The sequence below is a fragment of the Spinacia oleracea genome, chromosome 2 (assembly GCF_020520425.1).
Source record: "Spinacia oleracea cultivar Varoflay chromosome 2, BTI_SOV_V1, whole genome shotgun sequence".
NCBI classification, from domain to species: Eukaryota; Viridiplantae; Streptophyta; class Magnoliopsida; order Caryophyllales; family Amaranthaceae; genus Spinacia; species Spinacia oleracea.
The window spans coordinates 51115780-51130168 of record NC_079488.1 but is presented as its reverse complement, the minus strand read 5'-3'; the positions used below and the strand labels follow the sequence as shown (position 1 = coordinate 51130168).

Sequence of the window (14389 nt, the reverse complement as noted above, 5' to 3'; positions counted from 1 at the left end):
TGTGATAATTTAGGCCATCCGGGTTTAAGAACACCCGTCATGAGAGTTTATTGTCAAATAAAAGTTTATGTGCTGACACCCCCTCATATGTTGTATATATATTCAAAGGCAAGACATATTGATGAGGTTGAGTTGTATTTCAATCGAATAGTTATAATGAATCGATTGAGAAAATAAATACAAGAGATATTAATAGTTTTGAAAAAATTTATGATGATAGGTGATATGAAGTTCACCATGATAGTAAGTGACCTGAAGTTCACCAGAATGATAGTAGGTGACTTGAATATCACCAAGAAGTTTACAAAAAATGAAATATGATAGTAAGTTACTTGTATAATGATATGATAGGTGACTTGAAGTTCACCATGATAGTAAGTGACCTGAAGTTCACCAAAAATGATAGTAAGTGACTTGTATATCACCAAGAAGTTTACAAGTGTTTTGTGATTGATTTAAATATCGCAAATCTCTTGATTGGGGCAATCATATGTCAGCACGAAATGAGAAAGTATGAAAAATATACAACTGCACAGTGTATCTACTCCCCATGATCAATGTTAATCTCCAGAAGAGAACGAAAGTATGAAACATTTATTAAAATACACGCTGAAAAGTGTATTATTAGTTGGTGAAAGATTTTATGCCCCATAATATATTGAAAATATTTTCCCAACTTAGGGGGAGACGAGCTAGAATAAGTTGGTAAAATTGAAAGATAATATATTGATCCCCATATGAGTAAGTGTAAATGCCAACTGTATGTCCTCGAAGTATGTTTGGACATAAATATCTATGACTTGATTATGTTAAATTGTTACATGTTCAGATGCATAAATGTGTATAATGGTCATAGTGCTCGATGTTACTATAATGATCTTGCCAATATTTATTTAAATCTCTGCACTTGAAGTGTAGATTATATATACGGTTCCAACACAATGATGAGATATAGATTTATTTATATGAAAAGGGCAAGATAATGCAGTTGATGATATTATTGAAAAGAAAGAAAACACTAATATATAGTGTACGAAATACCATTGAAGTGGTATAGATATCTGATATATAATAGATGGCCCATGAGAAAAGATGAATGGTACCTATTGAATAAGTATTCTGATATCATTGATAAATAGCATGCAAATTAAGTATATGTTGAATAATTTTGATGATTCCGGTAGATGATGGAACCGAAATATAATGCATATGCGAGAAATAATGGATTGAATAAGGGATCGTAAATCTATGTCTATTTTGATGTAGACATCATTATAATGATCAAATGAGCTCATGGACCTGAAGTCCAAAAAGTTATGGATTTGAAATATCTACAATGTACAGTGTTTTGCATTTGAGTCTTACATTCATATACTTCTGTAGTTAATAGGTAAATGCATAATTCATCATACATTTAGTTTGTTTTTATGTACATGGTATGATGTAGATTATCCAGTTATAATTTCATATTACATGTTTCAAAACTATTAGGATGTCGTATATGAATATGCATCCAAAGAAAGGTAAGACGGATTTGCAACTTTATGAGTATTATAAGAGGAGCTTCTTACTCCAATGGGAGAATAGTTGCGAAAGAAGTATATATATAATGTTGATTTAATAGCATGTTATGAATCATGCAAATAAGAAAAGTTCCAGAAGAATATGAGTTGATTCCAGAAGAATACTGTTCTTAAACATCTTGCCCTTTCATTGATGATATATTATCAAAACTTTGAAGAGTGTTTTTGAAATGTCATCTCAAGTTCTCAACCAGTAGTTTGAGTACTTTAAAATTACGAAAAATACATATTAATTTATTCACGGAAAAATTCTTGTACGAATATGAGTTGATTCAAAATTTTAAGATAAGAGTATGTAATGTCCTTACATTGAGTTTTATTTTATGGTCCAGAAGAACCATAAATTACATTATACCCTAAGTTGGACAATGTTATTATTATTTATCATGTATTGTCATGAAAGTATGACTAGAGAAATTTTGATCAACATTGATGATTACAACTACTTATGACCTCCAGAAGAAGGTTTATATATGCCCAATATTTAAGGATATATTTTGTAATATTATGTACAAGCTAGAAAATATATTTATTTCAGGTATTATTGTCAAAAGTCTGGTGATATAAATACTCACCTAGTGCATACAAGTGAACGTTTGAAAATTCAACTCAAATTGTGGAGAATCAACTTCCAAGGAGCTTCATGTTGCTACATTTGGAAAGTTATCAACGGTATTAGATTCATTGAACTAGAAGATCTCAAGTGATGTATTCATCAGGGGGAGAAAATACGCGTTGCACTCTTTTTCCCTTAACCATGGTTTTGTCCCATTGGGTTTTCCTGGTAAGGTTTTTAACGAGGCAACATCCCAAGCGTATTATGATGAGTGTTGTACTCTTTTCCTTCACTAGGGTTTTATCCCACAGGGTTTTCCTAGAAAGGTTTTTAATGAGGCATCATCTCATGTACATTACAGAGTCATTGTATTATTTTAGATAATGGACATCCAAGGGGAGTGTTATAATATATTGTATTGTGGATGCCCATTATACCTTGACATCATTATCCTATATAATACATGTATATGTACATATTATATAGATAGAAATAAGATCATAACCGCTTGTTTCTCTCTTCCCTTCTCTCCCGTTCTCCTTAATTTCATAAACAGTATTTTAATTTTTGGCAAAAAGCACATAATAAAAGAAAGATATTTTTGGAAAAGAATGAAAAAGATACTTTTAGATTATAAAATAATAATTTGCCTAAATTATAGTTTTGGTTAATTAGGATTTAGGATTATTCAGTAGCTATATGATTCCTTCCTAATTTATAGTTTACTAATGCTTTTTTCCCTAAAGAAAAATAACTACGTTAATGTTTAACAAACAAAAAATTATTACTTATATATTTTTTCTGAAACAGTAAAATTTCTCTATTTTTTTAAAAAAAAATGAAATTAAGTAGTTAAGATTTTAATTTTCCAGGTTAGTATTTATTAAACTGTTATTTTTAATGGGTGATTCAAAATCATAGGATTCTTCCCCTTATTTAATGTTGATTAAATAACTGTAGTATTATTTCCTAATTTCTAGGCTTTATTTAAGTTTACAAACTTTTGTAAAAGACGGTCTTATAGGAAAGACCACCTTATTATTGGACTGGGTTTTAAATTTTCGCGGGTTAACACACGCGGGTACGGGTCATGGGTTTTAATTTTCGGATCTAATAAAAAAAAGCTGCTTTTCACCACATTTGAAAACCCATTCATTTTTCTCTCTCGCCAACGAGGAGGAAGTCTTTGTCACAAGTGACTTGTGTCCATATTGGACACAAATGAGTACCAATACAGAATTTGGAGTACCAATACAAAATATGTTAGTACCAATATAAATTATGTGAATACCAATAATAACAATATGACTTATATTGGTGGTATTTCTAAGCAATTTTGCATTTTGGTACTGACATATTATGTGTTGGTACTCAAGATGATTGTATTTGGATCACTTGTGTCCATGTGGACACAAGTCACTTGAGGTTTAGAAACCCACCCCCAACGAGTGTCTGCCTCCCTCTCTCTCTCTCCTAAACAACCTTCTTATTTCTCTCTCCTCAAACCCTAATTTTTCGGCTGTGAGGCACAACCACGGAGAGGTAGGTCACGATTTGCTACGCCGATCTCTGCGAAACCGCCGCCTCCTCCTCTCTCTTTCGATGCCTGGTATGGCGGCGCTGAAGATTCGGCGATGGCTTAGTGGTGGCTTGTGGTGGTGGCATGTTATTCGTCGTTGTGGTGGATGCGGATGCGAACGAGAGCTAGATCGGTGAATCGGCAAGGCAAGCGGCGTTGAGCAACGACAAGTTTTGGTGGTGCTCCTGCCGTAGGTGTTCGGCGATGGCCGACGGGATGTGAAAGAGACCAGAGGTTTGTTGTTCTCTCAAGGATTTTCTCTCTTCTCTTGATTTTCCTTGCTCATTTTATCCGATGAAATGTTAATTACTTAGAAATTGAATTTGATTGATGTAGCTGAAATTGGTTCGAACGACGACGATCAAGGCGGAGGAAATAGAAACAGATAGAAAGAGAAGCGCCATCATCATCGTCAACAGGAGCTCAAGAAATCTAAGAAAATGTCTACAAATCAGCAAGTTAGGGCATCTCACATCCTGATAAAGCACCAAGGTTCTCGCAGAAAGGCTTCCTGGATCCTAGAATCTGCAATGTGTTCGCGATGACATTCTCTCTGGCAATGCCAACTTCGAAAATGTCGCTCCTCGTGTCTCCGATTGCAGCTCTGCTAAGCGAGGCACCGATCTAGGTTTTAGTTTTGGTTGGTGGTGGTGTCAGATTTATTTTCGTTTTAGTCAAGAATTCTATTGTTTTAGTTATATTTTAGTTATATTTAGTTATATTTTAGTTATATTTAGTTAATAAATTAAATGGTTTAGTTATGGTTATCTCGATTATTGTTTTTGGTATATTTTTTGTTGTATTTAGTTAAGAAATAAATCGTTTTAGTTATTTATTGTTTTAGATAATTTTGTTTTAGTCATGTTGTATTTCCTTTTAGTTAAAGTTAAAATTGTTTTAGTTTAGAATAAGTTTTTTTTAGTTAATAAATATTTTGTTGCTTTTCAGAGTTTTAGTTAAGATTTTTGTACTTTTAGTTATGATTTTCTTGGTTTTAGTTATAATTTTTGAGTTTTATTTATGTATTTTTGAGGTACAGACAATCAATTTCAGGGCTTTATTTAAGTTACAAAATGCAAAGAAATTAGTTAAATAATTTAATTAATTAATTACGCAATAGAACCAATTAGTTAACCAATAGAGAGCCTGAAATTGAATTAGTTAAATACTTGAAATAATTAGTTAAACAATAAAATCAATTAGTTAAGCAATAAAACAAAGTACGTAGTTAAGCAATGAAATTAATAAGTTAAGCAATATGATTATTTAGTTACGCAATGAAACCAATTAGTTAAGCACTTAAACTAATTAGTTAGGCAACGACACTCATAGTTAAGCAATTGAACCATTTAGTTAAGCAACAAAACCAATAAGTATATTTGTTAACTCTGGAATTTAATTAGTTAAGCAATAAAACCAATTAGTTAAGAAATTGAACCAATTAGTTAAGCAATAAGCCCAATTAGTTAAGCAATAAGCCCAATTAGTTAAGCAATAAGCCCAGTCAGTTAAACAATGGAACCAATTAGTTAAGCACTTAAACCAATTAGTTAAACAATAAAATCAATTAGTTAAACAATGTAACTAATTAGTTAAGCAATAAGCCCAATTAGTTAAGCAATAAGCCAAATTAGTTAAGCAATAAGCCCAATTAGTTAAACAATGGAACCAATTAGTTAAGCACTTAAATCAATTAGTTAAACAATAAAATCAATTAGTTAAACAATGTAACTAATTAGTTAAGCAATGATCCAATTAGTTAATCATAAAATTCAATTAGTTAAGTGATGAAACCAATTAGTTAAACAATGAAACTAATAAGTTTACAAATATAAAGAAAATATTTGTTAAGCCTGAACTTTAATTAGTTAATGCGGAAATTTAATTAGTTGAGCAATGAAACCAATTAGTTAAGCGCTGAAACCAATTAGTTAAGCAATGAAGCGAATTAGTTAAAGCTAATTAGTTCAGCAATGAAACCAATTAGTTAAGCGCTGAAACCAATTAGTTAAGCAATGAAGCGAATTAGTTAAAGCTAATTAGTTCAATTAGTTAAGCATAAAATTCAATTAGTTAAGTAATGAAACCAATTAGTTAATTAATAGAATCAATTAGTTAAGCAGTTAAATCAATTAATTCAATTAGTTAAGCATGAAAGTCAATTAGTTAAGTAATGGAACCAATTAGTTACGTAAAAGAATCAATTAGTTAAGCACTAGAAAATTCAATTAGTTAAGCATAAAATTCAATTAGTTAAGTAATGAAACCATTTAGTTAAGCAATTAAAGATATTAGTTAAGTACTTAAACCAATTAGTTAATCATTAAAATTTATTAATGACGCAATAGAATAAATTAATTAACAATGAAACTAACTTAACATTGCTCATTTTTTGATGTCACTTGTTTAAGAGTCCAAGTATATTTGTTGCAATTCTGCATGTATTAGCATAAATGTTTTTATGCATCAAAGTTGATGAAAACAAAAGAACACCTAAAGTCCTAAAGTGGCCCACCAAGTTTGTGTTACAGCTTTTGTCTTCCTTCAACATCAAGATCCAAAATATAATTGCTTAAGGAATGCTGCTTATTGGTTCCGAAGATGGCCTTGCACCTTGTCAAAACTGGTAATATTAGTGATATAGAAGTCAAATTCATTTCCTTCTCCAAACACAGCTGGGCGCTGGCATGTTAATTGTACGACCAAAGTTCACCTCACAATTGATTTCCTCCTTTTTGCTCATATTCAGAAACCTAAGTTTTTTTTTAAAAAAAACCCTAAATCAAATCAAAATCCTAAAATCAAAAACCTAAAACCAAAATCCAAATTAACGGCGAGCTTGAGGAGGGAGATAGGTCGGCGACGAGAACGATGTAGCCGTCGCACCTCCACCGTCGCACCTCCACCGTCGAACCTCCACCTTCAGATTTTCTATGGGTTTTGAGAAGAGGAACAACTAGGAGGAGCTCCTTGGATTTTGGTGGAGCTTGAAGCTGATGGTGGTTGTCTCCGGCGAGGAGAGATGAATGCAGGAAACATTGAATCTTGAGGATAGAGAGGAGAGAGGAGAGAGAGAGGAGAAATAAAATGAATCTGAATGGGGAAGTAATGGAGGAAACAACGTGGAGAGAGAAATTAAATTTTGTATTTATAGGCGCGTAGAGGACTGTGCGCGTGGGCAAGTGGAACTGGTCTTTCCTGGACGCGCCTGTAAGGCCGTCTTACAGGAAAGTTACTGATTTAAGTTTTGTTCGTCAAAAAGGAAACAAAAGCTTTTGTGTCAGACGGACTAACCCTCACGCGCCTGTGAGACGGGACGTTTCCCCACGCGCGCGTGAAGTCACGCGCAGGTATTAAAAAAAAATCTCTCTCCTCCAATTTCATTCTCTCACTTCCCGTGAAACCCAGAAACCTTTGCGCGAACCCTAATCGCGATTCCTCTCTCCTCCTTCGTTGTTCGTCACCACCTCCACCGATTTCCTCCATCAACTCCGGCACCATGGAACAAAGATCATCCTTATACGGCGAAGACAATGATGTTTTTCATACACCGCGATTTCGTCCTCCTCAATTTACTCAAACTTCTCCGCGATTTCATCGTCCTCCTCCTCCTCATCAAATTCCAACTAGATTTACTACAATTGAAGGATCTGGTACAATTGAAGGATTTAATAACCGTTACCAATTTGATGAAACTAATCGATTTGGTAGTGCAAGTGTATTTGATAATACTAATCAATTTGATGTAACTAATCGATTTGGTAGTGCAAATCTATTCGATACTCCTAATACCTTTGATAATCATAATCGATTTGATAATCCTCATCCTCATTATGATGATACTGCTCTTCGATTTGTTATTCCTGATCCGGATCCATTACCGTAGTTCCAGCAACAAACTTCTGCAACAAATTCAACAACAGAAACAACATCAGAGACAAGCTCTGCAACAACTACAGAAACAACATCTACTATATTTTCAGGTTTAAAAACTAATTTGTTTCATATATTAACTAATTATGTGTATTGTTTAACTATTACGTGCATATCATACTTACCTTATACTATTTTTATCAACTAACATATTAATTCAATTGGTTAACTATTACATAACCAATCGGCTTTCCTTTCTGAACTAATTGTTTGACTTTTTTAACTAATTGGTTGTTTTTATTAACTAATTCCTTCCGTTTCTTAACTCATAATTAAATCGACTTTATTTCTTAACTAATTGGCTGTGTTTATTAACTAATTTGTTGCGTTGCTTAACTAATTGCATATTAGACTTAACTTATACTTGTTTTTTTAAGTTAACATATTAATTCAATTGGTTAACTATCACATAACTAATCGGCTTTATATCTTAACTAATTGTTTGCGTTTTTTAACTAATTGGTTGTGTTTATTAACTAATTCTTTGCGTTGCTTAACAAAATGCATATCAGACTTAACTTATACTTTTTTTATCAGTTAACATATTAATTCAATTGGTTAACTATCACATAACTAATCGGCTATATTTCTTAACTAATTGAATTGAAGTTAACTAATATTTTCTTCATTTTACAGATCCAGGTATTTGGAACAATTTAACGGAGTATGAAATTAGAGGACCTCTGACAGGATATGCTGGCACGGTGGCTGAAATAGAAAATCTGTATGAAAAACATTCAATACTTGTTGGATTTTCAATAAGAAAAACAACAACAAGAAGGAATCCAAAAACTGGAGAAATGAATGAAAAATACTTCTGTTGTTCTAAGCAAGGAAAAAGAAATGAAAACAGATCAAAAAACACGAAAGAAGAAACAGTTGAAAGCAAAACAGAAGTCAAGTCAAGGCAGCCGAAACAACAAAAACTGACTAGAACTGGTTGCAATGCACAAATTCGCGCAAAGTTAAACAAAAATGGAAAGTTTGAAATCCACCATCATGTTATAGAACACAATCATGATTTAACTAGATTGTCACTGCAACACTTTGAAACGTACTAATTTGGTTTACATGCTTAACTAATTTCTTTCCATTCTTAACTAATTTATTTTCATTCTTAACTAATTGATTTCCATGCTTAACTAATATCTTAACTAATTAATTTTCATGGCTAACTATTTGTTCCACTGCTTAACTAATTGAATTTCATGCTTAACTAATTGCATTCCATTCTTAACTATTTTTTTTCAGAGCACAAAGAAAAATTGATGATGAAAAGGCGCAAGTAATTGAAGGACTTAGTCTATCAGGAATCAGGCCAGCAGATTCTTATAGATACATGTGTAACGAATCTGGCGACCCAAAGGTGCTTGGTCACACATTAAATGACCACATGAATTTTACGAGTAGATTGAAAATGAAAACAATAGAAGGGGAGGATTCACAAGCTGTTGTGAATATGTTGATTCGCAAAGGAGAAGAAGATCCAGATTTTTTTTATCGAGTGAAGTTGAATGAGGCAAATCAAGTTATAAGCATGTATTGGAGAGACGGGATGATGAGAGAAGATTATGATGTTTATGGTGATGTTTGTGTGTTTGACACAACATTCAGAACAAACAAGTACAATTTAGTTTGTGCACCGTTTATAGGCGTCAACAACCACTGGAGTAATGTGATGTTTGCTTGTGCATTTATTGCTGATGAGAAAACAACAACTTTTGTGTGGCTATTGGAAGCATTTCTGGAGTCTATGGGAGGAAAAACACCTATCACTATCTTTACTGATCAAGATCAGGCAATGGCAAATGCTATTGAACAGGTAAGAATACCTTATCTAATATCTTCAAATGCTTAACTAATATCTTCAAATGCTTAACTAATTGCCTTTTTTATTTAACTAATTCCTTACAAATCTTAACTCTTGATAGCCATTCTTAAATATTTTGTTATGTAGTTAACTATATTCTTTAAACAGTTAACTAATTCATATGTGTACTTAACTAACAATAATATATGAACATTTTGACAGGTGTTTCCTAATACTAGACATAGATTGTGCTTATGACATCTACAAAAAAATGCAGTGTCAAGATTTGGAGATTTAAAAGCTGACACAACATTCAAGGATACATTCAAGAAGTGCTTATACGACTGCTTCAATGAACAAGAATTTGAAGCCACTTGGTTTGACATGATTCATCAGTATAACCTTCAAAATCATGATTGGTTCACAAACTTGTATACAATAAAGGAAAAATGGTGTACAGCTTTAAACAAGGATTTTTTTCAGCTGGGATATTGTCCTCACAAAGGTTAGTTGATAATCTTAACTAATTCTTTTTAAAATTTAACTAATTTATTGCAGTTCTTAACTAAAAATAATTATATGTTGAACTAGTTCATTTACTATTGTCTGATAACTAATTCCATTCAAAAGATAACTAATTGGGTTAAAAAGTTAACTAATTGGGTTAAAAAGTTAACTAAAAATGATTATATGTTGAATTAGTTCATTTCCTATTACCTCATAACTAATTTCATTTAAAAGATAACTAATTGATATTAAAAGTTAACTAGTTTAGTAAAAATTTTAACTAATTAAATATTATCCCTTGTTACAAAGGAGTGAGAGCACAAACCATGCGATTGGATTTAAGGGAAACAAATCCACTACTCTGACAGAATTCTTCCACATTTTTGGGGCAACTGTTGACCGTTGGAGGTATCAAGAGGACCAAAACGAATTTGACAGTGGAAATGCTTTGCCCAAATCAGATTTCCCTATGGTTGGTCTGATTAAACATGCAGCAAGTGTTTACACACTTACATTGTTTCGAGATTTTGAAAAAGAATTCAAATACGCCATGGGCTGCATTTCAACAATTGACTACATGAATGGAAATTTCCTTGGCTACAAAGTACAGCATGAATCATGGCCAGATCATACAGCAAAATATGTTGCATTTGATCCATCAGTCAATTCCATTGCTTGCACCTGCAGAAACTTTGAAGAATCTGGTTAGTTTATCATCTTAACTAATTGCTTTAAAAACTTAACTAATTAGTTTCAAGTATTAACTAAATAGTCTGTATGATTAACTAGCACATTTACTAAATGCATTCATACATAAACTATTTGGTTTAAAAACATAACTAAATGCATTAAAAACGTAACTAATGCCTTTAAAATATTAACTTATTTATTTTAAAAGTTTACTAATTGGTCTTAAAACGTAACTAATAGGGTACACATTTTAACTAATTGATTTAAAACCTTCATGTAATTTGATGGAATATTGTTGTTCTTACAATATGCAGGATGGCTATGTTTTCATCCAATTCGTGTTCTACATATACATTCTATAATCAACATTCCGGAGCAATACATATGCAAAAGGTGGACAAAGTTTGCAAAAAGTGAAGTGTGGAAGAAAATGGAACAAAAAGAAGATAACGGAATTGAAAAAAGAAAAATTACTCCATGGCGTTACGAAATGGAAAGAAATTTTTACAACTTGGTTCTTAAGTGTCAGGGGAGTGAAGGAGCAAAAAAGGTTATTCACTAACTAGTACTTGGTTCTATTTTATATCAAAAAGTTTAACTAATTTATTTTAATACTTAACTAATAGGTTTTGAGAGATGCTTTTACCAATGCTTTTGAGAGCATAAATAAAGTACTAGAAGCAGAAAAGGCAGCAGAAAATGAGTCAGCACAAAAAGCGGCAGAGGACGTTGCACCATCATCATCATCATCATCAAATGCACCTTTAGAAGGCCATCAACCTCTTCCACAAATAACGGTTCAAAATCCACCACAAGTAAAGACAAAAGGAAGAAGTAAGAGAACACGAGGACACTTTGAAGTAAGGACATCATCAACAAAAGCTACTGAATTTGGAACTTTTGAGCCAAAAGAACAACTATTTTAAAGCGTTTAAATGAGAATAGTCAAAGAAATAGATTTAGTAGTTAATCATTTATTTTTATAACTACTTTACCATGTCAATATTTAATACTCTTACTTGGATTCAGTTCATAAATTCAATATTGCTTAACTTATTTGGTCAATGGCTTCTAATTGAGTTGGAGGACGTATTAATTGAAATTGTGACTTGAATAATTGAATTGCAGGCTCAACTAATTTGATTTATTCATTAACTAATTGAATTGCAAACTTAACTAATTTCTGTAAAAATTTAACTAATTCAATTTCATGCTTAACTAATTGATTTTGTTTTCAAATAACTCGTTCAATAACTAATAGTTTAGTTGGTTAACTAATTCATGATCATTCTTAACTATTTGTATAAAAAATTTAACTAATTCAATTTCATGCTTAACTAATTGATTTTGTTTTCAAATAACTCGTTCAATAACTAATAGTTTAGTTGGTTAACTAATTCATGATCATTCTTAACTATTTGTATAATAAATTTAACTAATTAATTCAAGGCTTAACTTATTGAATTTTGGGTGGTACGTTTCTTAACTAATTGAATTTAAACTTAACTAAATGGTTCCACTGATTAACTAATTATATTTGAGTAATAACTAATTGAAGAAATTATGAAATACCATTTTCTTCTTTAAATTGTTTAAGTACTTTGACCAAAAGAGCCTTTGCTCAAACTGCATAATGAAATTAGAGTACCTACTACAACAATTAGATGCTAAATTGTTGAATTAATTTAAAACTACAGAAGTTTCACTCGTTAATTGTTTTGGGAGGAACTATTTTATACTTTTGCCTTTTAACAGATGGGACCACTTCTACACTTGATCCAGCATTAAGAGGATCTGAATTCTTGACTCCGCGCCTGGTCTTGCTATACGTTTTCAACGGAGCTTCTGCCCCACCCTTGTTTGCCTCTTCCCCAGCCTTCTTTGCCTGTAACTTCTTCAATGCTATTGTTTGTAACCTCTTATGCAATGCTGCTGCCTTCTTCAACTTTATTTGAGCCTCCAACTTGGCAGCAAATTCATCTTCTTGTTTACGCCTCTCTTCATCTCCTTGTTTCTTCCTCTTTTCTTCTTCAATCTTTTTCAGCCGGCGATCAAAGATAGCGGGGCTAACACCAGCTTTCACAGAATTAAATTTCTCCATTTCCTCGAGCACACCTTTTTGAATTTCATTAATATCAGACAGAACTAAGTGACTACAAACCTTAGCTCTGCACTGAATTCTTGTAAGGCGCTGAGAAAAGAAAAAAAAAATATAACTAATTGGTTTAAAAGTATAACTAATTAATCGAAAATAAAAACTAAAATATGAAATTCTTTAACTAATTGAATCATAGACACATGCAATGTTTCACTAATACATGTCAACAATTAACTATTTCATGACATCAGTTAAAAAATTAATTAAAACTAACTAACCTTGGAAAGATCACAAGTAATCTTCGTTCCGTCAAAGTGCTGCATCGCCATCATCAGGAAAACCCCACAATCTACATGGTTTGGGGTTTCTTCTCTGCCAGGGAAGTCCAGAAAATTCATTTCATAATCTAAAACCTCATTAGCTGCCGGATGCTCAATACTAATCAAGAAACTAGAGAATGCTTCAAGCATGAATGACATCATTATCCTATAATCTGAAAACCCTTCTTCTGTAGAAATTATGTTGTCCACATAAACAAGATTTTTCTCATTGAAGTTGACGATCAAGAGAGACAGGTGTTCACCATAATGGATGGGCAAGAAAAACTGCCAATGAATAAAAAAAACAAAAAAAAACTTGACTAATTAATATCATGGCCTAACTATTAAGTATCAATTCAAAACTAATAAGAAATACAAACTTACCATCCCAACAGTTTTAAGATCCCATCTGTGATCACTGATGACCTCAACCCAAAGTTTCCAACTACTTAAAAGCTCTTCAGAAATTTGATTTTCAGAATCCATTGACTTCTGATTGGAAACAAGATCTTTCAGCTTGACCTAAAACATAAAAAAATAATATTAATTACATATAAAACGAAAAGATGATACTAAACAAATTTCTGTTTAACAAATAATAATCAAGAAAATGAACTAACCGTGTACTCTGTCCCAAAATAAAAGTTACATCCTTCCTGCTTCAACTCAAATTGATATTTGTTTAACAAAATGGCCCAACTCTCAACAACATTGGATAAGATTTTCTTATCTGGAAGCAAACTTTGCATTTCATCTCGTGTTATTTTATGGACCATACCATGAACAAAAACCTCATCCCTGTTACACAATAATAAATTAAATTCAGTATATAACTAATTGTTTAAAATGATTAACTAATTGGTTGCATGGCTTAACTAATAGGTTGCATGACTTAACTAATTGCTGTAAAGCCTTAACTAATAGGTTGCACAATTTAACTAATTGCTGTAAAGACTTAACTAATTTGTTGCATGGCTTAACTAATTGGTTGCATGACTTAACTAATTGCTGTAAAGCCTTAACTAATAGGTTGCGTACTTTAACTAATTGCTGTAAAGACTTAACTAATTTGTTGCATGGCATAACTAATTGGTTGCATGACCTAACTAATAGGTTGCATGAGTTAACTAAATGATATGAATTGATAACTAAAGAAATGAACAAATCAAATACAAGAATGTTAACTTACTTTTGATCAACAATCTGATCAGCATGACTTAACTAATTGATGTAAAGCCTTAACTAATAGGTTGCATATTTTAACTAATTGTTGTAAAGCCTTAACTAATAGGTTGCGTATTTTAACTAATTGC

General features: G+C 32.0%; 1 protein-coding gene across 1 annotated transcript; it reads left to right on the top strand.

The window, feature by feature from the left end:
- The first annotated feature begins 9910 nt into the window (after positions 1-9910).
- Positions 9911-11584, top strand: LOC130467416 (protein FAR-RED IMPAIRED RESPONSE 1-like). The gene is made up of 4 exons (XM_056835919.1): positions 9911-9966; positions 10278-10672; positions 10973-11208; positions 11285-11584. Exons 1-4 carry the CDS (start codon positions 9911-9913, stop codon positions 11582-11584), a joined length of 987 nt encoding a protein of 328 aa, XP_056691897.1.
- Positions 11585-14389: the final 2805 nt, after the last annotated feature.

What these genes read in the sequence shown, in the direction of transcription:
- LOC130467416 (XM_056835919.1), top strand. Translation starts at nt 9,911, where the DNA reads ATGGTGTACAGCTTTAAACAAGGATTTTTTTCAGCTGGGATATTGTCC. An exon ending in GGGATATTGTCCTCACAAAG is followed by an intron (nt 9,967 to 10,277) that starts GTTAGTTGATAA and finishes CTTGTTACAAAG; the next exon opens with GAGTGAGAGCACAAACCATG. An exon ending in CAGAAACTTTGAAGAATCTG is followed by an intron (nt 10,673 to 10,972) that starts GTTAGTTTATCA and finishes TACAATATGCAG; the next exon opens with GATGGCTATGTTTTCATCCA.